This window comes from Emys orbicularis, chromosome 3 (genome assembly GCF_028017835.1).
Source record: "Emys orbicularis isolate rEmyOrb1 chromosome 3, rEmyOrb1.hap1, whole genome shotgun sequence".
Lineage (NCBI taxonomy): Eukaryota > Metazoa > Chordata > Testudines > Emydidae > Emys > Emys orbicularis.
The window spans coordinates 200629962-200653711 of record NC_088685.1 but is presented as its reverse complement, the minus strand read 5'-3'; the positions used below and the strand labels follow the sequence as shown (position 1 = coordinate 200653711).

The window sequence follows — 23750 nt, the reverse complement described above, 5'->3', positions numbered from 1 at the left end:
GCCTGGGCTCCCTGCTCCGAGCTGGGCTGCACCTGCACCGCGGGGAGTCCTGGTGCTGCCCAGAAGCTCTGGGCTCCCCACCGCGGGGAGTCCTTGGTGCTGCCTGGAAGCTCCTGCTCCCCACCGCAGCTAGGCTCTCTGCAGGGAGCCAAGAGCTGTAGAGTAGTCACTGAGCTCCCCACCGGCTGCCTGGAGGCTGCTGGCTCCCCACAGGGAGGCCAGTGGCTTCACAGAGGCTCCCAGGAGCCACCCGGACTCCAGGCACGGAGCTCGCAGCTGGGAGCCCAACTGTGGCAGGGAGCCGAGAGCCCCAGGAGGCAGCTGGGTTTCCGGCGGTGGGAAGCAGCATGTGGTGCTGAGAGCCCAGGCTCTCAGCCCCCCAGATTGCCCCTCTTAAGTTGGTGGAAGAACTCCTGGTGAGATACGCACCACCAACAAAAGGAGGGTAAAGTGCACTGTTCCCTTTATTTTTTTATGTCTATGTGCGGAATGAATTTTGTTATGTGCACCAATATGGAGTTGATGTGTGACATATCCCCTTCATATTGGTGCACATAACAAAATGCATGTGGTTGGGGGGGCAAGGGGTTCAGAGTGTGGGAGAGGGCTCAGGGCTGGGGCAGAGGGTTGGGGTGCAGGGTGTGTGTGGGCTCTGGGGTATGGCTGGGGATGAGGGGTTTGGGGTGTGGGAGAGGGCTGGGGCAGAGGTTTGGGGTGTAGGCTCTGGGGTGGGGCTGGGGATCAGGGGTTTGGGGTGCAGGCTGCTCTTGGACTGCGGTGGGGAGAGAGGACTCCCCCCAGCCCTCTCTCACCGCAGCAGCTCGGGGCTGGGGGAGAGGTGCCTTTCTGCGGCAGCTCCAGCAGGGCTGCACCGGGCCGAGGGAGGGGCTCCTCTCCCCCAGCCGCAGCAAGTACACAGCAGGTCTGTGCTGGGGCTCAGGGCTGCAGTGGGGAGAGATGCTAGGGGAGAGGCATCTCTCCCCACTGCAGCCCTGAGCCCCTGCGTGGGGTTTGATAGGCAGCTGCACGGCCACGCAGCTTAGAGGGAACTTAGGTAGAGTGGACCTGAACCACCACAGTAATTACTGTGTTGGTTGTAAGTTGACCTAACATAGGTCAACTTAGTTTCTAGTATAGACATGCCCTTAGAAGGAGGTCTGTGGAAGCTGAAGTTGATGTAACTTACGCTTTGTTTTCCAGCCTGTACTCACCTGCCTCCTACACATTGCCTATGAATTTGGCCCACAGTTTAAATATAAAGGAGTCTAAATTGGTGTAACTCTCAAACCATGGAACGAGAAGTAACTAAGGGAACAGTAAATGAATGTGTAAATTTAAAGCAAGGGATAGTCTACTTTAATTTATACTTTCTTCATTTCCAAGTAGTTGGTAGAACATGTAAATTACACAAACTTCCACTCCCTTTATGCTCACACAGTGTTAAGTGCTTCTAGAATGGTTGGAGGTATCTAAGGATGTCTGACTTATACCATCTTAAAAATCACCTCTAAATTTGGCTCGTAGAGTTTGAGATTTATCTGAGGTTATGTCTGCACTACAGTCTATGTCGGCAAAATTGTGTCACTCAGGGATGTGAATATTCTACCCCCCGAGAGACAGAGTCGCTGGCAGAACTGAATTTGGAATTGGGACTTCCCAAACCCATGCTTAGGGCTGGTCCCCACTATGGGGAGACTGACACTGCTGCAATCGATGCAGCAGGGATTGATTTAGCGGGTCTAGTGAAGACCCACTAAATTGATGGCAGAGCACTCTCCGGTCGACCCTGATACTCCAGCTCTCTGAGAAGAGTAAGGGAAGTCGATCGGAGAGCATCTCCTATCAACACAGTGCAGTGAAGACACTAGAGTAAGTCAACCTAAGCTACGTCGACACTAGCTACGTTATTCATGTAGCTGGAATAGTGTAATTTAGGTTGATTTTACCCCAGTAGTGAAGACAACCCCTTAGTCCATTGGACCACTCAAACCTGTCATCTGTCACTCTTTGGCCTCTTTCAGCATTATTGCTTTCCAGTTTTCACTCTCCCATTGAATATTTGTATTTCAGATTAAATTTCTTGAGATGTGTATATACTTTCGTATTTTTTATTTAGAAACTGATGAAACTAAGAGCTGGTAAAACATAACTCGCCTTGATCAAAATTAAATATTCAGAATTATTGCTCTTGTTTGCCTTTAAAATAAAATACAAATGTTCATTTGCATGGTGTTGTCAGTGAATCCTTTCAATAGCAGTAAGTTTGTCAGTAGTTCCAAGGCCTTTATAATTGATAGACATTGAAATATAAAGTTACAAGTTGAAAACTTGAAACCAGTTTGCAACAAGTCATGTAACAAGAAAGTAAGCTTGGCATAACAATTCTTTTGAATGGTAGGTGAAAGACTGTAATGGACCTGCCTAAGAGATAAGTTTGCAGGTTTTAATGGTCCTCATGGAAAACGAGCTCTTTGTACAGGTTCTCCAAACATATATTCTTGCACTTCATGCAGCAATAGTGGAGAACATGTATCTGTATTTTATTTATATATATATATATATATATATATATATATATATATATATATATATACACAGAGAGAGAGAGAGAGAGATAAATAAATAAATAAATAAATAAAGGAAGCAAAACATTATAGACTATACTGAATATGGCCCAAACCAATTTTATTTTTAAAACTTAGCTTAGGTGTGAGGTCAGCTCTGGGAGAAGCTATGTGATTTGCATCACTCAACACTGACCTCTGTGGATCAAAATAACCGCTATGTAATTCAAATGGAAATACAGTCCTCTTCTTTTAACACAGAAGCTGTGGTTGTTGAGAAGGGAGAACTAGGACTCCTCATCATAGTACAAACAGTCTGCTCCTCTAAGGCTATGGCTACACTACAGAGCTTACAGCGGCACAGCTGTGCCACTGTAGCGCTGTTAGTGCAGATGCTGTAAGCAGAAGTCCTGTCGACTTAATTCCTCCAGCCCCTGCTAGCAGCAGTAGCTATGTCCATGACAGAAGCTCTGTCTACACCGACGCTTAGGTAACTTACGTCGCTCAGGGGGTTGCCTTATTCACACTCCTGAGCGACATCACTTATACCAACATAAGCTATAGTGTGTACATAGGGAAGACAGTTGCCTCTTCGTGTTGGAGACTGAGAAGACTTAGAACAAAAAAGACTTAGAACATCACATGATGCTTGTGATATAACCACTGCTTTTTATAATCTTACAGATATGGAAAGATCACTAATGACAGTTAATGTTTTTCTTCAGTATATGTCTGAATAGGCATTGGAAGTTAAAATTCACACTCTATAGGGGAGGATAGGAGTGTGACTCTTCAATCCAGTTCACTTACTGTAGCAATTTTGGGCATGATCTTTCAATTTTTCTGACTTTGAGTATAAAAAGAGAATTGGAGCTGCTCAGAAGGAGGATAACTATTGTTGAAGATACATTTTGTATTGAGAAGAAACTGATCTCTTTGATATATCTAAGTATCATGCTAAAAGTGAGTTTGTGAAAGTGTCCAAGCAAACAGTTTAGAGGTGAACAGTCAAGGACACATTCCATTACCTCACGTTTATAAAAAAAAAAAAAAAAAATTAACTCTACTGCCAGAAATCCAGGTTAGTACAAGCTTCAACCCATGGAAATAATTGCCTCCCTTACATCCTCTCACACGCAGTGGCACTTTCTACAAAAAATAATCCATCCTTATTTTAAACCAATTGCAGATAAAGCTCTTTTCATAAATTCATGTTTCCAGAATTTTCAAACGATTGGATCTTGGAAAAAGCTCTTCTAAACTTCTATTTCAGAGCCATTTTCTCTAAGGGTAGGGTGGGATAATTTTATATATTTCTCTCAAGGAGTTAACCAAGGCACATGTGTCTCTAAATGGCTCTAATTGGGCGGACACAAACCCCACAGAAAGATAGATGGAATACCTGTTTTGCCAGATTGTATAGGCAGTGGTTTTCAACCAGGGGTGCGCAGAGGTCTTCCATGCAGTACATCAACTCATCTAGATATTTGCCTAGTTTTACAACAGGCTACATAAAAAGCACTAGAGAAGTCAGTACAAGCTAAAATGGGACAGACAGTGATTTGTTTATACTGCTTTATATATTAAACTTGGAAATGTAAGTAAAATATTTGTTCCAGTTGATTTATTTTATAATTGTACAGAAAAAAAGAAAGTGAGCAATTTTTCAGTAATAGTGTGCTGTGACACTTTTGTATTTGTATGTCTGATTTTGTAAGCAAGTAGTTTTTAAAGTGAGGTGAAACTTGGGAGTACACAACACAAATCAGACTCCTGAAAGGGGTACAATAGTCTGGAAAGGTTGAGAGCCACTGGCCTAGAGTGTGACTCAGAAGATGTTTAAACTGAGAATAGAATTCTCTATCACAAAAGATAAACCCACAATTCTAGCTCTTAGACTCCATTTGAGATGTCAGACAAAAGCAGGGATTGACAACTAAAGGAATTAATGAAGAAAGCTGTCATGCTGAAAAGCCACAGATTTTACAGAATGTTAATGTCTGAGTGAGTGACAGTGGATTCACTTCAATAGTTTATGGCTTGGGAGGGGAAAGCTGTCACTGTAAATCCTCCTCTTTTTTAGATTCTGAATTTTTAAAGAAATTTAGCCTATGGGCTGAAAATTCTAACGCTTGTTTCCATTTCATAGTGAGAGTTGATAGTATTGCCATCTCTTAAATTGAAAAGTGTAATCACATTCAATTTTTGCCATTTGAGTTAGCCAACCTTAGAGAGAAAGGCATGATTTTTCCACTGAATTTTTAACTTCATATACTTTGTCTTCAAATTCTTGAAAAAAACTGATTTATCCTTTTATGTACTGTGATGCACCTTTCTTATGCCCCTGTGCATTAGTATATACTATGTATGTATGGAGCTCTACTTATGGTTACCATATTTCACATTCCCAATAAGAGGACACTGCCGGGGGGTGGGGAGGGGTTGGAGGGAGGGGGAGAAGAGAACAGTTGGGGGAGCTGAAGGAGGTACCTGCATCAAGGGTACTTACTGGAGGGTGGGGGGTAGTTTCACTCCCTGTCACAGTTGCAGGGTGGCTGGCATAAGCCCATGACGCAGTGACAGCCGTCCCTCAGTGCCTCCATGCAAGACCCCCTCCCAAGGGCTGGGAGCTGGGGCCTGGGTAGGTGGGATCTGGCAACTGTGGCTGCAAGGAATGGACCAATGAGCTGCCAATGCAGGGAAGGGACCAATCAGAAAGTGGACCAGTCAGAGCTCTTTCTGAGCTCCAGCGTCTGCTCTGAAGAAATCTCGGACATTGCCTGTTATTTGAAAAATCCACCCGGATAGAGGCTCAATAAAGAGGCACTATCTGGGAAAAACCAGACGTATGGTAACCCTAGCTCTTCTCTATTTGTTACAGTTGAAACACATATGTGTGATCTCAAACATCAGAGCTTCCAAATAAGTCATATGATATACATGTATGTAGTTGAATATGCAGTTAGGTTATTTTTAAAAAGACATTTATTTTACATGGGGCTAGATTATAAAGTTAAACATACAAACACCAAGACAAGATGCGAATTGGCAAAGTTATGATTGCTGAAGGTCACTGTAACTTGACATTTCTCAAGTCTTGACCATTTAAAATCATTTGCAGATCCTGTTGAAGGATCTGTGCTTTAAACAGTTCCATTGTGTTGCTGTGTACTAATTACTAAACAGTTGATCTATTTTATTCCATTTTAGTGGTGAATTAAGTGATCCCTGTTTCGTTTTTAAAAAGCTTTGAGAAACACTATATATACACGTAAAATCATCTTTGGTAGGGACATTGTCTAGAAATAAGAACTGTTTCTTTTAAATTCATTGGTTTTTGCTGTTAATTTCTCACCTGAAATCCTAATCCGTGGTGTTTGACATCACAGTTTTACTAGCTGTGGAGATAAATGTGGTTTTTGAAAGGATTGAATTCATGTGATGTATAAGAAGCAGGAACAGTGAATCTGATTTCATGCAAATCCCTGAATTTAAAAAAGGCAAATTCTCCACGTGTGGTGATAGTGCAAAATAGATATACTGTAGGCAGAATGTTTTCTAAACAAAAAGCTTTCAAGTTTAAGCAAGGCTTCTGACTCTAATCTTTTGAGGATTAATTTTGGTGCATCTTTCAATTAACATAGAAAATTTGAAATAGCAGCACAAGGGTTTTAACCTTCTTTTGCTACTGAAAATGTAGCTGTCTCAGACTCAGATCGTGTACAGTCAATGTTTTGTGGAATCTCTGGACTTTTTAGTCAATTTGGTGACATTTTAAAAAGTTTGCAGGAAAAATGTTAGCAAGACATTGGCCCATATCTTGCATAAACTAGAAGGTTTCTCTAATTACCTTTCTCCCCCAGTCATTTATTTTCCCTCCCTTTGTTCATATCCATGTACCCTGATGATGCAGATGGAACCCACTTCTCAGCCCTTTGCTGCTTCTCTGCCAACCAGATGGACCACTGAATTGTATAAGGTACTGTTTTCCTGGGACCTAATAGTACTACCTTTACAGCTCTTTAAAAACTTGATGGCCTCTTGAATGAGAAGAGCAAACCAGACTTTTGTTTTATTACTGAACTAACAGAGCTACATACACTTCACAATACACCACATGTTTGTTAGGCCTATCAATATCTATTCTAATGTATTTTATTAAATTTGGGGGGGTGCAGTGGGGAGCTGAGAATCCAGACAGCTGCCAGGCTCCAAGCAGGGAGCTGCGTGTGGAACTGCCAGCCCTGGCTCTCAGGCTCCCACACTGCCCCTCTTAAGTCAGTGGAAGTGCTCCTGGTGAGCACATGCACCACTGACAGAAAGAGGGCAGTGTGGGCATGAACCAGTAATTATTGTGGTGGCTGTAAGTCGACCTATATAGGACTTAAGTTTGTAGTGTAGACATGCCCTCAGCAGTTGTTCTCCTATGTATTTTAAACCTTACTTAAAACCAAGGGCTTGTCTATACTACAGAATTAGGTCGACCTACAGCCACTGCAGTAATTCAATTGGCTGTTGGTGTCCACACTACCCTCCTTCTGCCGGTGGTGCATGTCCTCACCAGGAGCACTTGTACCGACTGAAGTGGAACATTGTGGGATCCTGACAGCTGGGTGTGGGACACTGACAGCTGTGTGGGGCTCACAGCTGGAGCCCTTCACCCGCCCTGGTGTGACAGCCTGAGCTGTGAAATTGAACCCCAGGTGGGGTTCACATCAGGAAGCCTACCAGCAGTGGAAGTTAACATTCTTGTCAATTTCACGGCTCCAGCTGAGTGTGAGGGGCTGCAGAGGGGAGGCAGTGACAGCTGTGAAACTGATAAGAATGACAGTCAACAGCCAATGTAAGTGACAGTGTCTACAGGACAATGCATCTCCCTAACTCCACTGACATTAACTCCACCTCCATGAGAGAGACAGCACTTATGTCGGTGTAGCAGGCCACTTACTTTGGCAGAAGCAGCATTCTAGTGTAGACACTGACATAATTAGGTCGACGTAAGCTGCTTTAAGTCGACCTAACTGTAGTGCAGGCCAAACCTTTGTAAGTGGCTGACGTAAGTGGCCTGCTACAGCAACATAACTACCAGCAGTGAAATTGTCAGTTTCACGGCTCCAGCTGTGAGCGCCAGGTTGCTGGGAGCAGGGACAGTCCTGAAATTGAGAAGCCTGCTGGTAGGCTCCAGGCTGTGAAATTGAGCTGGCGCCGGGCTCACAGCTCAGGCTGTCGCCCTGGGGCGGGTGAGGGGCTCAAGCTGTGAGCCCCGTGTGACTGTCAGTGCCCCACAATGCTCCACTTCAGTCGGTGCAAGCGCTCTTGGTGAGGAGAGGGGACACCAACAGCTGATTGAATTATTGCGGTGGCTGTAGGTTGACCTAAATAGTGTAAACCTAATTTTGAAGTGTAGATAAGTCCTTTGTCTCTGAGGGTATTAGGGGAAAGCATCCTATAGGTGTCCCTTCAGACAGTATGTTCAATGCTTCTTTAACTAATCAGCGGAGGTTATATTGATGAGAGACTGTAACCCTCTCCCATCCATCCCCTATGCTGAGCATGCTGCTTCTGCAGACTCTAACTTCCAGTTTCTACCTATTTAGAGAGGAAAGTTTGAAAAATCTAACAGTTTCCCACAGCATACTGACTTTCTAAAACAAAAAACAAAAAAAACCCCACACCGCCAATTTCTGTATAATAATGGCATTTTCCCCCCACCTGCACCAATAGACTGAAATATGTCCTGCTGAGTGAGATGATGTAAGTTTCTTCCTTTTAAGAAAGAGCCACCCCATATTGGGGCCAGATAACTCCACAGTATGGATTTGATTTTCCTACAAAATATAAACATCAGTACTTCAACTATCTTCCATGCTCTAGTAGTTTTATTCCTGTTTTGCTAGTTGGGATAAAAATGTATGAAAGGCACAATGGTACGTACACATCTAACTCTTTCCAGTTACAGATGTTCTAGCTTGATGGACTGACTTTGCTGTATTGTACTGTCAAGGGGTTTAGCTGCTAACTGAAAATTCAGTGAGCAGAAAGGATGAAGTGATAAAACTGTGCCAGAATTGCCATTGGACTGTCTCATAAAACTAGTTTCAATGACTTTCATAATACGCTTTCTTGACCTGATGATTATTCCTTTTTAGAACAATTTTAGTACAATCTGATTATCCAGAATGGATTCAAAGAAGTGGAGAAATAGCTAGTAAACTAGCTTTTTAAAAATAGTTGTTTTCTGTACTGAAAACCTAAAGATTACTTGGATCTCCTGGGGCTAGGGAACTTCAGTTTCAAGATAACGGAAAGATAGAATGTCAGCACAGTTTATGCAAATCTACATTACAATATCTAATTTTAAAAAAATGTTTTGCAGAACTGTTGGGGTGGTATTTTTAAAGCTTAACGTAAATATTTTAAGAGTATTTTTACTTCAGTAAATCCTTGGACCCTTGAAACTGATGTTGTAAATGTTATTTGTTGCAGTTATGCCATTTTGGTAGTCATTTTGGGTGTTTTTTAAAGAAAGCGTGGCATTACAGATCTGTCTATGGATGGCTTGGAGTGGAGGGGGAAGGAGAACATACAGTACACATGGGAAGCATTGGGTTTAGTTTGCTGCTGCTCCAGTAACTTTTGTAACAAATATTAAACCCTGCAATAATGTGATGGAAAATTACTATTGAGGTTTGCAGTGATGTCACATTTTCAGGGTAATGGCACCTGTGTGTTCCCCTTGAGGGGACCCACTTAAAGATTTCTGACTCCCAGCCATCACCTCTACTGCGTGGAGGCCTGCATCTCACTCCCTTTTAACTGAGGGTTTTAAGGCTGCACAGCTCCCTGACCTATACTTTGATGTCTCCAGCAAACCAGTCTCCCTAAAAGGCCATTTGCTTTCTCTGAGGGCTATGGCCAGTGTATTGCTGGCAGTTACAAGTTGCCATGCACATTTATTCTTAAGGTAAAACATTACAGAGAAAGCATTAAAAAAATAAAATAACCTACACGCAGCTCATGAGAGGTCACCCCCAGCTCCAATATAGGGTTCTAGTAGGCCTCAGTCCTTCAGACCCCACAATTGGGTTTTTCCTGTGGTTACCAAGTTCACATCAGTCTTAAGATCAGGAACCAGACGCGAGGCTGGGCAGATCTACCATTTGATTATATAGTTTGGGCCTTTGGTCTCCAGTCTCCAGAAATGTGTAATCACCAGTTGATGGCCCTCTCCTCATGATGTAGCTTTAGAAAGCTGTTTTTTGTTTGTTTGTTTGTTTGTTTTTCATAACCAAAGTCATGGCATTACCCGTTCCCCAGGAAATCCATTTAACACATATTGGCCCAAAAGTCCATTCTTGTCTGGCACATTTCAATATAGCCATTTTTGTACAGGAAATAAATATTATGGTGTATGTACAGCTCCAATACCTACGTTGAACAATGGTCATGATTTGTGAACAGTAAATGTTACACTTCGTGAGTACTCCTATTTTGTAAAGTGTAAAGACTGGTTTGAAACTTGCATTCTAAAGGAAGAGCCCTGTCTCCCACCAAATTAAATGGCATATACACCTAACCATGTGTAAATAGCAATAAACGCAGTGGGAACTTGCAGCTTATGCAATATTGAAATTTTTTAAACCATTTAAAGGTAAAGATTGAGATTTTCTTTCAAAGTAACTGTTACTAAAGTAGCTTACAGTTTAAGATTAAATAAGTCTATTTATTTCTAAGGTATTTATAAAGCACCCAGTCACCATAGTACCTAGGCACTGAAAACACTAAAATGTGGAGTATAAGACTTCTAAAAAATTGGACCTTTCTGTGGTTTAGTGGCTTTCAGTTGAATATTTTAAAGATAATCCTAGCTTCTGCTTTTGTGGATAAACTTTAATGAAAAGGTTACTTTTGCATTAGGCTTTGATGGTACCTATAGTAGCAGTTCTCAGCTGATGGATTGTGACCTGAAAATGAGTTGGAGCAGTTGCTTAGTAAGTGGTGCACGCTGGCTGAGAACTATAAAATCCTATGAGCTGTAGAATCCAACAGAAGCCTGGGTTTGAGGAGAAGGAACTCTAGGCTCCCACTCACTATCCAGTCAGCTCCTCTCCCCCTTTCCCCTACCATTCCAAAGCTAGGATCCTGTGGAGCTATCTTTGTGAAGAGAGTGCCCTGCAAGAGGGGAGAATTCCCCATTTTTTTGATGTACAACCCATAAAATGGCTTAATATTTTCCTATAATCCTCTACACACCCAAAAGATTGTGGGGTGTAATGTGTCAAGTGTATTTTTCGACATCTTGTGTGTCACAGGCCAAGAGACATTAAGAACCACTGAAGGCCATTTTGACCACCTCTGTAGAGAGTTCCTTAGCTTGTCAAGACAAATGTGTTTCATGTCTTTGGGATTCTTTTTGGTGTTGAATCTTGATGAAATCCTCCAGCAGTTAACAGGAAGTCTTAACTGTGTGGTGATTTTTGTGACGATATATGGGGGGGGGGGGGGGGAAAGGGCACTAGAAAGTTTCACTCATGCTATTTTTGCCCCCTTTATAAAGTCCTTCACAGTCATCAAAGGTCTACATTTTGACCATTCCTCTCAATAATTGGTTTGTTAAAGCTACATCAGACACTTCCTGTCTAAAGCACCGAAATAAATGTGGTGTAATCTGTAGCACATTTTGTGAATACTTTATCTGATGACAGGATACAACTGTTTCCCTTTTCTAATGTTGCCCATGCACTGCTTATATCATTTTTTCTTTACATGAAATGTGAAACAGAATAAAATATTACACACACACTAACAATCTCACTTTTTTACAGTATAACTGTAAAACTGCATAATAAATGTCAGTTTTTTGTCAGAAAAGTAATAATGTCCCTTTTCCCTTTGTAGGTATAAATTAACCTTCTAAAAGGAATTAAACAATGGAACCAGACATAATTCGGATGTACTCTTCTTCCCCTCCTCCACTAGACAATGGTGCTGATGAGGATGACGATGATGAATTTGGGGAATTTGGTGGATTCTCTGGTGTTGGCACTTCTGGCGTAGGTTTTGCTGATTTTGATGCACCAGACTACAGTAATTCAAAGGAGGAATTTATACCAACAAACCATTTTATGCCAATTCATGATTACTCTGACAATGGAGATAGCCTTGCAACCTTTAACTCTGTTAAAAATGGTAAAGATAAAGACTGCATTGCAGAACTTCCTAAACCCGCTAAAGAACTCTCTGATATATCAACTAAAACCAGCAAAGAAAAATGTAAATCTAGAACTTCAGGTACTTCCTTTGATGTTAATCTGGAAGATGTAAAGAGAATAGGGGAACAAAAAGAGAACATTGGAAAAGCAGAGGGTTTCTCCTCTGAAGGCCTTAGAACTGATATGAAAGTTACAGGCCAGGACCAGCAAATAGACACTTGTAATGGTGAGAAACTCCCATGTCTAGAGATTCTAACAAATGGTTTTGCAGCATTGGATTCTGTAAATCCTCAGGGAATAGAAGATCTGGACAGTGTCAGTGACTCAAAGGGACTAAAAACTACTAGCACTCATAGCACCGAGTTAAGTTTAGACTCTGTGCCTAGCCCAGCTGAGGATTTTGCAGATTTTGCTGCATTCTCAAACAATGAAACAATCCATTTAGAAGAACCAGAACATAAAATATGCAAAGTTTTTAATGAAAGAGAAGCACTGAATGTACAGGAAAACCATATAATAAATAGAGTGGCTGAACAAAGTATTATGAAGGAAGAGTCTTCAGATAGAAGCTATGAATATGAAGGAGAGACTTGCACTGAAGATGAGCAGGCTTGCATTTCAGAAACCAGTTTAGTAGATAATGAAGTCGGTAGTAATTGTGAGCAAGACTCTACAGCACTGGACCATAATGACTTCATCATTTGTAGCACACCTCAAACAACTGGGATTTCAATAGGCACTACTGAAAATGCAGAAAACACTGGAAGGCGAAAATATTGTGACAGTGGGAACAGCAAAGAACTTGATTTTTCTAGGGCTGATGATTTTTCAGAAAGTATCAACTTTACTAAAATTCAAAACCCCACCAGTGATCCTGCAGAAGAAACTGATTTGGGTGATTTTGAAGATGTAAAGAATGGTGAAAGTAGCACTGAATTTCTGTCTTGTAGTGATACAAATGAAGATGAATTTGGTGATTTTGGCACAGTCAGTGGTGCATCTCCTGCTTTTATTAGCGATACTCAAGAGTCAGTGAATGATTCAAGTTTAGAAGAATCTTCTGAACAATCTGCACACTTCAGTGAGCCAAGTGGTAAATTTGGTGAGTTTAGGGATATAAATATTGTGTTAACTGTTGACAAACAAAAATTAGATCAGTCTGAACTAAATCAGACATTAGACTATAGAGCTACCAATACGCTTTCTGACTTGGAAGTCCCACCTCTTGCTGAGTTGGAAAATGGAGAGAATAGTGAATTTGGAGAGTTTGATTCAGTGCCAAAACCTCAAGATGAGTGCAGTGCTTTTCAGGACTCTGACGACTTTGCAGACTTTAGTTCGGCTGGTTGTAACCAAGCTGCCGAGTGGAATGCTTTTGAAGATGAACAGAAAGAAAGCTGTTGTTGGGCTGCTTTTGGAGATGAACAAGCTGCTGAATCTCATTATAGAAAAGAGCCATGGCAGTCACATAGGACAGATCCATCTCTTAGTATTGACAGCCCGGTGACCCATCAGACTGAGGGTGTTGCTTTGGCATCTTTCCAGGGAGCTGCCAGTAGGCGAGAATCAGCACCTTCAATTCAGGTAACTTTTCTATATTTTGTCCCTTTTGGGGATTTTTAAAAATTGCTTTATAAGGCTTACATTACTCAAAAGTGTACTTTTTATCTTCTAATCCATTGTGCATGCAATTCTTTCCCAGTGCACATTTTTGAATATGTGTAAAGCAGTAGCTTTTGTGTATTTCACAAAATACTTGTTACGAGAATTTTTATTTGGTTCTTGGAAAATGTATTCCTTCCACAGATATATTCCTCTGACAGATGTAGAACTCCTTTGAAGTTTCCATTATGAGATGCTCTTACAGACTCTCCACTGTGTCATCTTTCAGCTGTTTCATAGATTTACTTACTATTTTGGGGTATAGAAACAGCTTCAGTGGTTTTCATTATCATTTGATGCCCAGATGCAAAATAATACAATGGTGTTCTTTTTAAATAAATACTTTTTAAAAAAAAATTGTTTTAAAGAGAGTAATTGAAAGCTGATAGGTCTCCTACTCCCTGAAATGTAGTCTAAGATAAGTGACCGATAAACTGATCACCAATCTTAATCTTTTTTTAAAAATCTGATAAAAATGTAAAGTGTTTTCCTAAGACTTTTACTTGTCACTTAGTTCCTGTTCATGCTGTCCACTCTGACTTCCTCCTCATGCACAGTCAGTCTGTTACAAAATTGTTCCTGGTCTAGTAGTAAAATATGAAATTCTTTCCCTAATGCTTTAAATCTTAAGGTCACACTATTAGAAAATTAAAGAGTCAATTTTTACGAAAACTCCTATGCAAGACACTAATTTTGGGGGGAGGCTAAACATTTTGGCAAAGGTATTAATATTCAAGAGTGATTTCTTTTGATCACTGCTATACCTAAGCAAGAATATGGGGATAGATGACTGTTCAAAAGATGCTGGTAACATTCATTGCATTTTTGCCTTATTGCTAATTGTGTTACTAAATACTACTTTCTAACTTACTAGCTGGGCTTTTTCTTCAGTCATCTGGCTCTCTTGCACCAGGGTTGATATTTGACTGTAGTTGTACATTTTTGACTTCAGAACAACTGTACTGAGTTTAAATCTCCCTTAGCTGAGCATGTGCAGTGTAGGTATAGCTGTGTTGGTCCCAGGATATTAGAGAGACAAGGTGGGCGAGGTAATTGTTTTTTATTGGACCAACTTCTGTTGGTAAGAGAGACAAGTTTTTGAGAGACACAGTTCTTCAGGTCTGGGGAAAGGTACTCTGAGCATCACAGCTAATTGCAAGGTGGAGCAGACTGCTTATGCTAAAGAATTTGTTCCACCTTGCATTTAGCTGTGCTGCTAAGTATTTCCTTATCTAATTGATAGCATTCTGTATTTGTGTGTTCACAAATTTGTGTGTTCAACGGGATTACTGTTTTAAATGCAGAAACTGCCAGTACTGTGTAGTGGCATGGTGAAGATTCTTTCATGAAGGGGGAAACTGAGTTATTTACCAGTAGCTGGAGTTTTCCAAATGTTGACTTCACCAATCGTCCTTCACTCCTGTTTCTGTCTGAGGTGCATGTATTCTGGACAGGGAACAGGCAGCAAGGTTGCTGTGTCTTCTGAATGTAGTCTTAGAGCCATAAGGTGCATGAATCAAGGGATGTAGCACTGATCTATGCTAACTGCTTTAATGATTCTGGGGTCAATTTTGATGTTGGCTTAACTACAGAAGCTGGCTTGAGTGAGCATTGTATATGGAGAGGAATTATAAGTAACCCAGTTTTGCCAGTAAAATATAGATTATAAATTGGAGGGGGGGGGGGAGGAGTTTAGTTTTAGTAGTAACCTAGTGCAGTGCTTTTGTAAACATAAGATCACAAAGGCACAACCAGGGTGTTTGAGGACAAAATGAAAATCTCTGCTCTGAACGTGTTTGTTTCTGTCAGAAATTTAATGTTTGTAATATTAAACAGATCAACAATGTCAAGTACTTGAACATTATTTAATTAATTGTTGCTGGAATTTGTAATCAGGGCAGCCTCCCTTTAAAATAAATTGTCTAAAGTTGCAGTTTCTGAAGGGGATTTTCCACGCTTGTTGCAAGTAGGACTATGAAGTTGCACAACTTCATTAGTACATTGCTGAAAACAAATATTTTGACACATCCTTTTTAATGGGACATAAAAATATTTTCTTCCCCCCAAAACCAAAGGCTGATGGACAAACATTACATAAGCTGTTTAATATATTAAAAACTTCAAAGCATCCAGTAACGTCTCATTTCAACTGTGAAGATCCAAGAACAGTTGTTGCAATATAGTGTAGGCCTGCTTTTTTTAAGTATAAGGTCCTATTCTGATTAATACATAGGGTTAGACGTGATACTGCACATAGGCTTCTTGGGGCAGAGACTGCCATCTTTCATGTCATGTACGCACTGAGCACATGGACAGTGCTTAACAGTTAATCTAATTCACTGATTGCTATGCAACAAAACCAATAAATCATTTGTTCTTCCCTGAGTGTTGAGATGTGTAGTGCAAGCTATGTCCTATTTTTTTTTTTTTAATATACAGAAAAATCCATTACCACAAACATTTAAGATATTTAAGAACAATCCTCCCACTTCCCAGCACCAGTAAAAAATAATGCTAATAGTTTGGTAGGTGTCTATAGACACCTCCATAGACAAGCTCCCTATCCTGAAAATGCCCTCAGTCTAGGGGCCAGGTCTTGCAAGCCTTGTACACAGATAATTCCACTGACTTCAGTGAAGTTATTCAGATGAGTAATGGCTCACAGAACCACGCACTATATAGAAAGCAGAAAAACAAAGGATGAGGGTGGATGGAATGCAATTTATTATAGGCAGAGCTGGCAGCAACACCTATAATTGAAGTTGGCTAACACTTTGTTACAAGGCCACATAGTCAGTTGCTTGTAATTTGCCAAACTTGAAACATTTGGGAGAATGGATAAGAGGAGATGGAAGAGGTATAAAAAGGGACAAAGCTGGGTGTTGTGTGCGTGGGGGGGGGGGGGGGGAGGCAGGGGCAGAAGGATCTGTATCCACTAGAGTACACTTCTCTCCAGAAACTTCAATAGAATCCAGGATTCCAAAGTCAACACCTTCCTGCTGTCTAACAATTATCTGTGAAACGCACTCGCAAAATGTTTTATTTCCTGCCAATGACTGGTCTACATAGAGAATAACAGCTTACTACTGCTACTTGTTCCTCCACTAGCTGAAGTAGGAGAGGTCTGTGCTGTGGATCTAAAGATGCCAACCCCACTGATATCCCATGGGAGGGTCACTATAGTTTCACAGGATGGAATTTCTGTTTTACAGTTTGCTTTTTAAAAATTTAGGAAACGACATAGAAAAGATCTTAAGGATACAAAGTCAAGCACTTAAAACTAGGCAATGCCAGAAAGCAGGTTGCCTGCACACCATTAATTCTGCCTTCTTGTGCATATAATGCTCCCTTCCCACCTCCTACCCCCACACAGGACCCCTGCCTCATGCAGTGTACAGGATTGGCAGTGCTTGTGGAATGAATTAGGGTTGTGTAGTGAAAAAGGGGTCTGTAGGGCCCTGCCTCATTTATTGCAGGGGTTGGAAGGCAAGGGACTGCAGGAAGAGAGAGACTGTCTCGTGGTTAATACCATTGGATGCCATTTTGGAAAACTAGATTCTATCCCCTTCTTTGAGTTCCCATGTGATCTGAGCAAGTCCCTTTAACTTCAAACTTAAATTTAACTTAAACTTTTCACAGGTGGTTGCTAATTGTGTGTTCATTTTCTGGATCCCCAGCCTGAGACACCTGGTGCCTGATTTGAAGAAGTTTTGAGTGTCACTGTCCCTAGGTAGGCTGCGCTTTTAGATCCTCTTCCAGTTCTCCTGAGTGCACCTCTTGCAAGTGGCAGGTCCATGCCTCCATATCTCTTTGGGCTGAGATGCCACAATCTAACATTCTCTGATTGGGTCTTTGGGCCCCTCCCTGGGTGCCAACTTTGTTACCTAGCAGATCCAACTGGGCTTGGACCCTGCCAAAATTGCCTTTCAGGAGTCTATGCAGTGATACAGAAGCCGCTTGTACAAAACAAAGTAGGATTTATTTGCCCAAACAGTACACAGAATGTAGAGAAGTAGATTTAAAAATCAGAGAGACAAACACCTATTGTCTTACCTACACTTGGTATCCCCCCCCCCCCCTCCCCCTAGTCCTAGGTACACAAGACTTAGCCTTGTTGTCACCCGTTCTGCGGGCACCAAGTTACCAGGGCCGGATTAACCTTTTGTGGGCCCAGCACCAAACACATTTGTGGGCCCCCATGGGGGCAATGGAGCATGGCGTGGGGAGGCTGGTCCCCACAGCGACGGTCTGGCCAGGGGCCATGGGGCATGGCATGGCAGGGGCGGCCCTGCTCCACGCAGTGCAGTGCAAGGGCACTGCTTACAAATCAGCAGTCGCCAGACGCACACTGGCCTGCCCGGCCCTGTGCTACCAGCATGCCCCTTCCCCTCAGGGGCAGAGCCATGCAGCACTGCCCAGCGCTCCACCCCATAAGCCCCCCCCCCTCACAAATGCACAGTGCCCTGCACACCGCCACCTCTACCCAGTGCCTCCCTGCCCACAGCCCCACCACAACTGCCCAGCACCCCCCACACAACCCCCACACCCTAGCACCCCAACACACACAGACCTTCCCCACCACCCAGTGCTCACCAACATACCCCCATTACCTAGCACCCCAAAACAGACCTTGCCCACTGTCCAGCGCTCTCCAACATACGCCTCACAGCCCAGCACTCCAAAACACAGACTCCCCAGAGACCCACTCCCCAAGCCCTGCCCTCTGGCTGCACTCACCGGCCCTGCTGAGCCAGCACAGAGCAGGGAGCCCCTCTTCCAGTACAGTGCTACGGGGCAAGACAGCTGAAGCTCGGGAGCACAGAGCGGCCCCGAGGCCCCACCCAGCCCTGCCTACCTGGCGCTGGTGTCTGCGGCGGAGGAGGCATTTCCTGGTGGGGGGGCAGCCACCGACTTCCCCAGCCCTCCACTTCTGCAAAGCGCCGCAGGGAACTGGAAGCGGACGGTAGGTCACTGGCCCAGAGCAGTAGCGGCTGAGGGCTCCTCTCTGCTGCCAGTGATGGGGGAAGAGAGGAGCCCTTGGCTGGCTGGCCACCAGCTGAGAGGAGCAAGCAGTGGGCGGGGGGAGGGGACAGGGATCGCGTGGAGTCGGTGGGCGGGGCCAGGGGGTGGAGAGAAGCCAGCGGCTCGGGATGCAGTGCGAGTGGAGCAGGCCAGGCTGGGGCCCCTTTTGAGTGTGGGCATGGCACCATTGTAAACCCGGTACTGCATGTTACAGCTTGCTTGCTGCAGACTCTGGCTCTCCTGTCTCAGCCTTGCTGCATGCTGACTGTCTCTGTCTGTCAGCTTCCCACCCAGCTGACTACTTCCTTTCTCCCTCGCTGCCAGAGCACTTTCTTTAACCCTTGAGAGTCTTTTGATCTCAGCCCTAGCTTTGGGAAGAGAAAAATATCTTTATCTGGATGGTTCCAGCAAGGTAGCTTCTTCCACCCAACTGAGGCCCAGCCATTGTTTGAGTTTTCTTAAAGCAGGTACCTGAGAGACTGCCTCATCTGTTGTTGTTTTGCCCTTCATGGGTTCCTTAACAACCTCCCTTTACAGCCTTCTTTGGTTTAACTCTGTGCATTCAATCAGGATACAATATAAAACTGAACAGGGAAACCATGTGATAGAAAATATTCCTAAGAAATGACTGATATTGTCCCAGTTTGGGTCACTGAGCACTCATAATTGCAGCTAAAGTTGATTCGAGTGGTGCTGTGTAACATAAAGTGCTATAAAATTTCCTACGTACTCAGTAAAAATCAGGCCATAGGCATATTACGTTGGGCACCCAAAATTAGTGGACACTTGTAACAATTTTGGTTATGACATTGTGGCTCAGTTCTCCATCTGTAAAATGAGGATAATACCACCTAATTTCACAGGAGGTTTATAAAGATAAATTCATTAATATTTGTGAAGCTCTCAGGTGCTTTGTTTCCTAAAAACAGTCCGCGGGAAATGAGTAAATCTGAACTGAGTGCTGAATTTGAATGGTGTGCAGTAAATAAAACATTGGGGATACAGCGAAAGAAAAGGGACTGGAAAGAAGGTGTACATCTTTAACAGTGAGGTGGATTCTCCATCACTGGCCATTTTAAAATCAAAATGATGTTTTTTTCTAAGATATGCTCTATATCAAACAAATTATTTTGGAGGCATTCTATGGCCTGTGTTACACAGGAGGTCAGACTAGATGATTACAGTGGTCCTTTCTGGCCTTAGAATCAATGAATCTCTGAGGATAAAAAGAAATATTGAATAGCTGTCCGTTCAGTGAGCACCATCAGTTCTTGCTCTGAATGAAGTGGGGGTTCTATGGAAAAATAGTATGTAATCATGTAATTGAAGGCTGTATCACAACATACACGGGGATGAATTAAATTAACAGATTTAAGTTCAGATAACTTGTGAAATTTACAATTAGGGTGACCAGACAGCAAGTGTGAAAAATCGGGACAGGGCATGGTGGGTAATAGGAGCCCATATTTAAAAAAAAAAAAAAAAAAAAGCCCCAAATATTGGGGCTGTCCCTATAAAATTGGGACATCTGGTCACCCTACTTACAATGTAAGTTGTAACCATACATAACAAGTTGTGCATGTTACGACTGCTTATTGCTTCAGTGAGAAACCCTTGCTGACAACAAAGTTCTAAAGTCTGCTAGTAGTATATCAACAAATGAGCCATTAAAGGGCTTCTCTGAATGAAGGAAACTATCTTTTCAAAATGAAAGTCAAGTAGGTCATTTACTTTATAAGACACACAGTTTGACTAGGAGGGACCTGGAAAGGAAGACAAAGTAGAGTTTGTGACCTTTATGGTATCTTGTATAGAAGACCTGGAAAAGAGTATTAAAAAAGTTGGTAAACCTTACAACTAAGTAACAATATCTGTCTTATTTATCCTGTTTTTTTTCTGTCTGATAGTTGAAATGGTAACATAACTTATTGGGAGGGAAAGTAAATTTTACTCAGTGTATTTTTTTAAAAATTTTTAAGTATTTTTTTTGTTCAAATAAGTTAAAACTTATGTAACTTAAACAGATGGAAGAGAAGTTTTGTTTGTTAAAGATTCGGTACCCTCTTCTATTAAGGAATAAGAGCTTACAATAAACATGCAAACCAGGAAGACAAGGCTTGACATTCGTGATATTTGGGGTTTTTTTTTTTTTAAAGCAGGAAAAAAGGTTATCTATCCATCCATCCTGTTCCCATTTGTGGGTAACTTTTTACTTAATTTTCAGTTTGCTCAGCAATTCATTGTAAAAACTTTTTAGTGTCACCTTAAAAATACCACTTTAGAAAAAAAATTCCATGCTTCTTTCTATATAACACCTTATATAATTGAAAAAATTGTATAACTTATATTTGTTGTGATTTATACTAGCCGTTTACTCTTTCAACCTTTGTGCTTTCACAGTGAAAACAGACTAATGTTTTCACTTTCTGATTTGCATGTACCAGCTTAGTGTTTGCAGTGTTTTGAACAGCGAATGCTCTCTTGGAATATTTAAAACCAAATAACTGTCTTTGCTGAATCTTTTAAAGAATTCACAAAGACATCTTACGTTTAGGTTTTTTCTTTTAAAATGTTTAAATATGGGACCAGAAAGGGAAAACTAGTTTTCTTGCCTGTAAGTTTGGCTTCTCCTGGTATGGATATGTTGCTCTGTCATAACCAATGGAGTCCACACTGAAGAGAAAGGGGTAAATTGTTAGGTGTTTAAAGGGAAGTTTGTTTCTTGGGGCAAAGAATCCTTGTTGAAATAACAAGTTGCACCAGTTTAACTAAGGTGGTGTTTTAAAAAAAAATTAGTTAAACTTGTGTAGCTCTGTGTTTGAACAATTGCATTAAACCGACTTTATGACCCTGTTAAATTGATGCAAGAGTGTCCACATTAGGAGAGTTGCAACAATTTTAAAATCCATTTCTAAATCTATTTAGTTAAGCCAGTGCAAAAACTGTATAGGCCAGTCCTTGCAAAAGGCTGTCTCAGAAAGCTACTCCCCTCTTTGGAGGCAAATATACTGGTGACAGCATGGTCAGTTTAGCATAAATCCCAGCACCAGGAGCTTCCAATTTTATTTAACAAAAAAACCTCTGCTTTTTGGACAGAAATATTTGTGAATTAGGTCCACTGCTCTGGAGAGATGACGATCATCGGCGATATACTTTAACATTCTTTACTTTAATCCAAATTTTCTCTTCCTTGCCTTCAGGCCATTGCTCCTTGGTCTTCCATCTTCTGAAACCAAATAATTCTCTTCCTTCATTTAACTTGTGAACTTGAAGTTATTATCAGATCATCAGGGCCGGCTCTAGGATTTTTGCCGCCCAAAGCAAAAACAATTTCCCCCCCCCCCCCCCGTTTTTTAATTACCCCACCCCCGGCCCCGCCTCAACTCCGCCCCTTCCCCAAATCCCCAGCCCTGCCTCCTCCCCCCAGGCTCTCAAGCCTAGGAGGGAGGGGGAGAAGCGGCGCCCGCGCCGCGGCCACTCGGAGTCTCCCCCTCCCTCCCAGGCTTGAGAGCCTGGGAGGGAGGGGGAGCAGCTGTTTCGCGCGCCGCGGCCGCTCGGGATCTCCCCCTCCCTCCCAGGTTTGAGAGCCTGGCAGGGAGGGGGAGACTCCGAGCGGCCGCGGCGCGCGAAACAGCTGATTCGTGCGCTGCTGCTCCCCCTCCCTCCCAGGCTTGAGAGCCTGGGAGGGAGGGCGAGTAGCGGCGCATGAATCAGCTGTTTCGCGCACCGTGGCGCGCGAGCGGCAGCAGCAGCGGAGGTGAGCTAGGGCGGCCGGGGCACATTTTTAGGGGCGGCATTCTGGCGCCGGCCATGCCGCCCCTAAAAATGTGCTGCCCCAAGCACCAGCTTGTTTTGCTGGTGCCTAGAGCCGGCCCTGCAGATCATGTTCCCACAAACTTTTCTCTTCTAGACTATACATTTTGCTGCTTTATTCTCTTCATATGCCTTTGCCTATGCATCATTTTGTTGTTTTAATCTCTGTAGTCAGACCTGAATGTGTACCGTATATACTCGTTCATAAGCCGAATTTTTTAGTAAAAAAGGGAAGCACCAGAGACGGGGGTCGGCTTATGAACGGGTATAGAGAGGGAGAGGTGGGACACAGCCCCTCCCCACAACAGAGGGAGCAAGGACAGCCAGCAGAGACAGAAGGGAAGAGACGGGACCAGAGTCTCTCCACTTCTGGCCACGCTGCTCTCCCCCCAGCCTCCAAAGCAGCTGCAGCCGTGCTGCTCGGCCCCGCCCCCCCAGAGCAGGCTGTGCTGCGGCCACGCTGCCCAGCCCAGCCCGCTGGAACATGCTGCGGCTGCGCCGCCCAGTCTGGCCCGCCGGAGCAGGCTGCAGCCACACTGACCAGCCTGCCAGAGCAGCTCCAGCCAGGTCAGAGACATCCTCCCCTGGCCCTCCCCAGATAAGGTGGGAAGGGATGGGATGGGGAGAGTGTGGGGGTCCCAGGCTAGGAGTGGAGTCATTTGGGGGGTGATCACAGGGGTTACTCCCCTGACTCCCAGCTTCTCTCCACCCTCCCCCCCCCCCAAAAAAAATTTCCCCACCAGTTGCTGTCCCGGCCTGTCAGGGTAAGCAGCTGGCGTGCCGGGACACTTTGTTTACTTAGGTTTACCTCCGTGCCTGCGGACGCTCGAGGTAAACAAACCATCTCGGACCACCAGTGGCTTATCCTGATGTGATGGCCCGGGAGCCAAAGTTTGCTGACCCCTGAATTATAGGGTTGGCTTATGAACGGGTTATAAATTTTTTCCATTTTTACTTATCCATCTTGGGGCGGTCAGCTTATAAACGAACCGGCTTATGATCGAGTATATACGGTAAGTCTTTCAAAAGATTTTTGTGCAGTTAAAGCTAAAACCTTGAATTTCAGTTATTTATCTTAAAAATCCCTCTATTGTTTGGATCTTTTACATAGGAGGGACACTCTTCCCTGCCTTTCCTTCTGTTATACCATGGCAACTGGGAGGCAGCCTTACACTTCCTATATTTGTACGTCATTGAGCTTGTGGCAAGCTCAGTGGAGGCCCCCCCTCCCATGCTCTTTACTTTCAAAGTAACATCTGCCAATGGAGACCAAATTTGTTTCCCTTCAGGGCAAGTTGTAAGGTCTGTCCATTACCCAAGCTTTAAAGGGAAATGGAGGTGTTGAGTGGGAAGGTTTTTAATTTATTATCACTGAAACTCCAAGACTGTGGTTTTGGGATTAATTAGTATTCTGTTTTCATTGGGCCAGTATAGATTTATTATATAAAATGTTTTATTGATAGCCCATGGATAAGAT

General features: G+C 43.0%; 1 protein-coding gene across 2 annotated transcripts in view; it reads left to right on the top strand.

Annotated features, from left to right (window-relative positions):
- The window catches only part of AFTPH (aftiphilin), a 62189-nt gene that overhangs the window by 5504 nt on the left and 32935 nt on the right, over window positions 1-23750 (top strand). For both annotated transcript variants that reach the window (XM_065400379.1, XM_065400377.1), the window contains exons 2-3: window positions 6478-6543; window positions 11463-13360. In XM_065400379.1, the coding sequence (XP_065256451.1) occupies window positions 11495-13360 (1866 nt within the window). In that variant the 5' untranslated portion in view covers window positions 6478-6543; window positions 11463-11494. The remainder of the gene's footprint in view (window positions 1-6477; window positions 6544-11462; window positions 13361-23750) is intronic.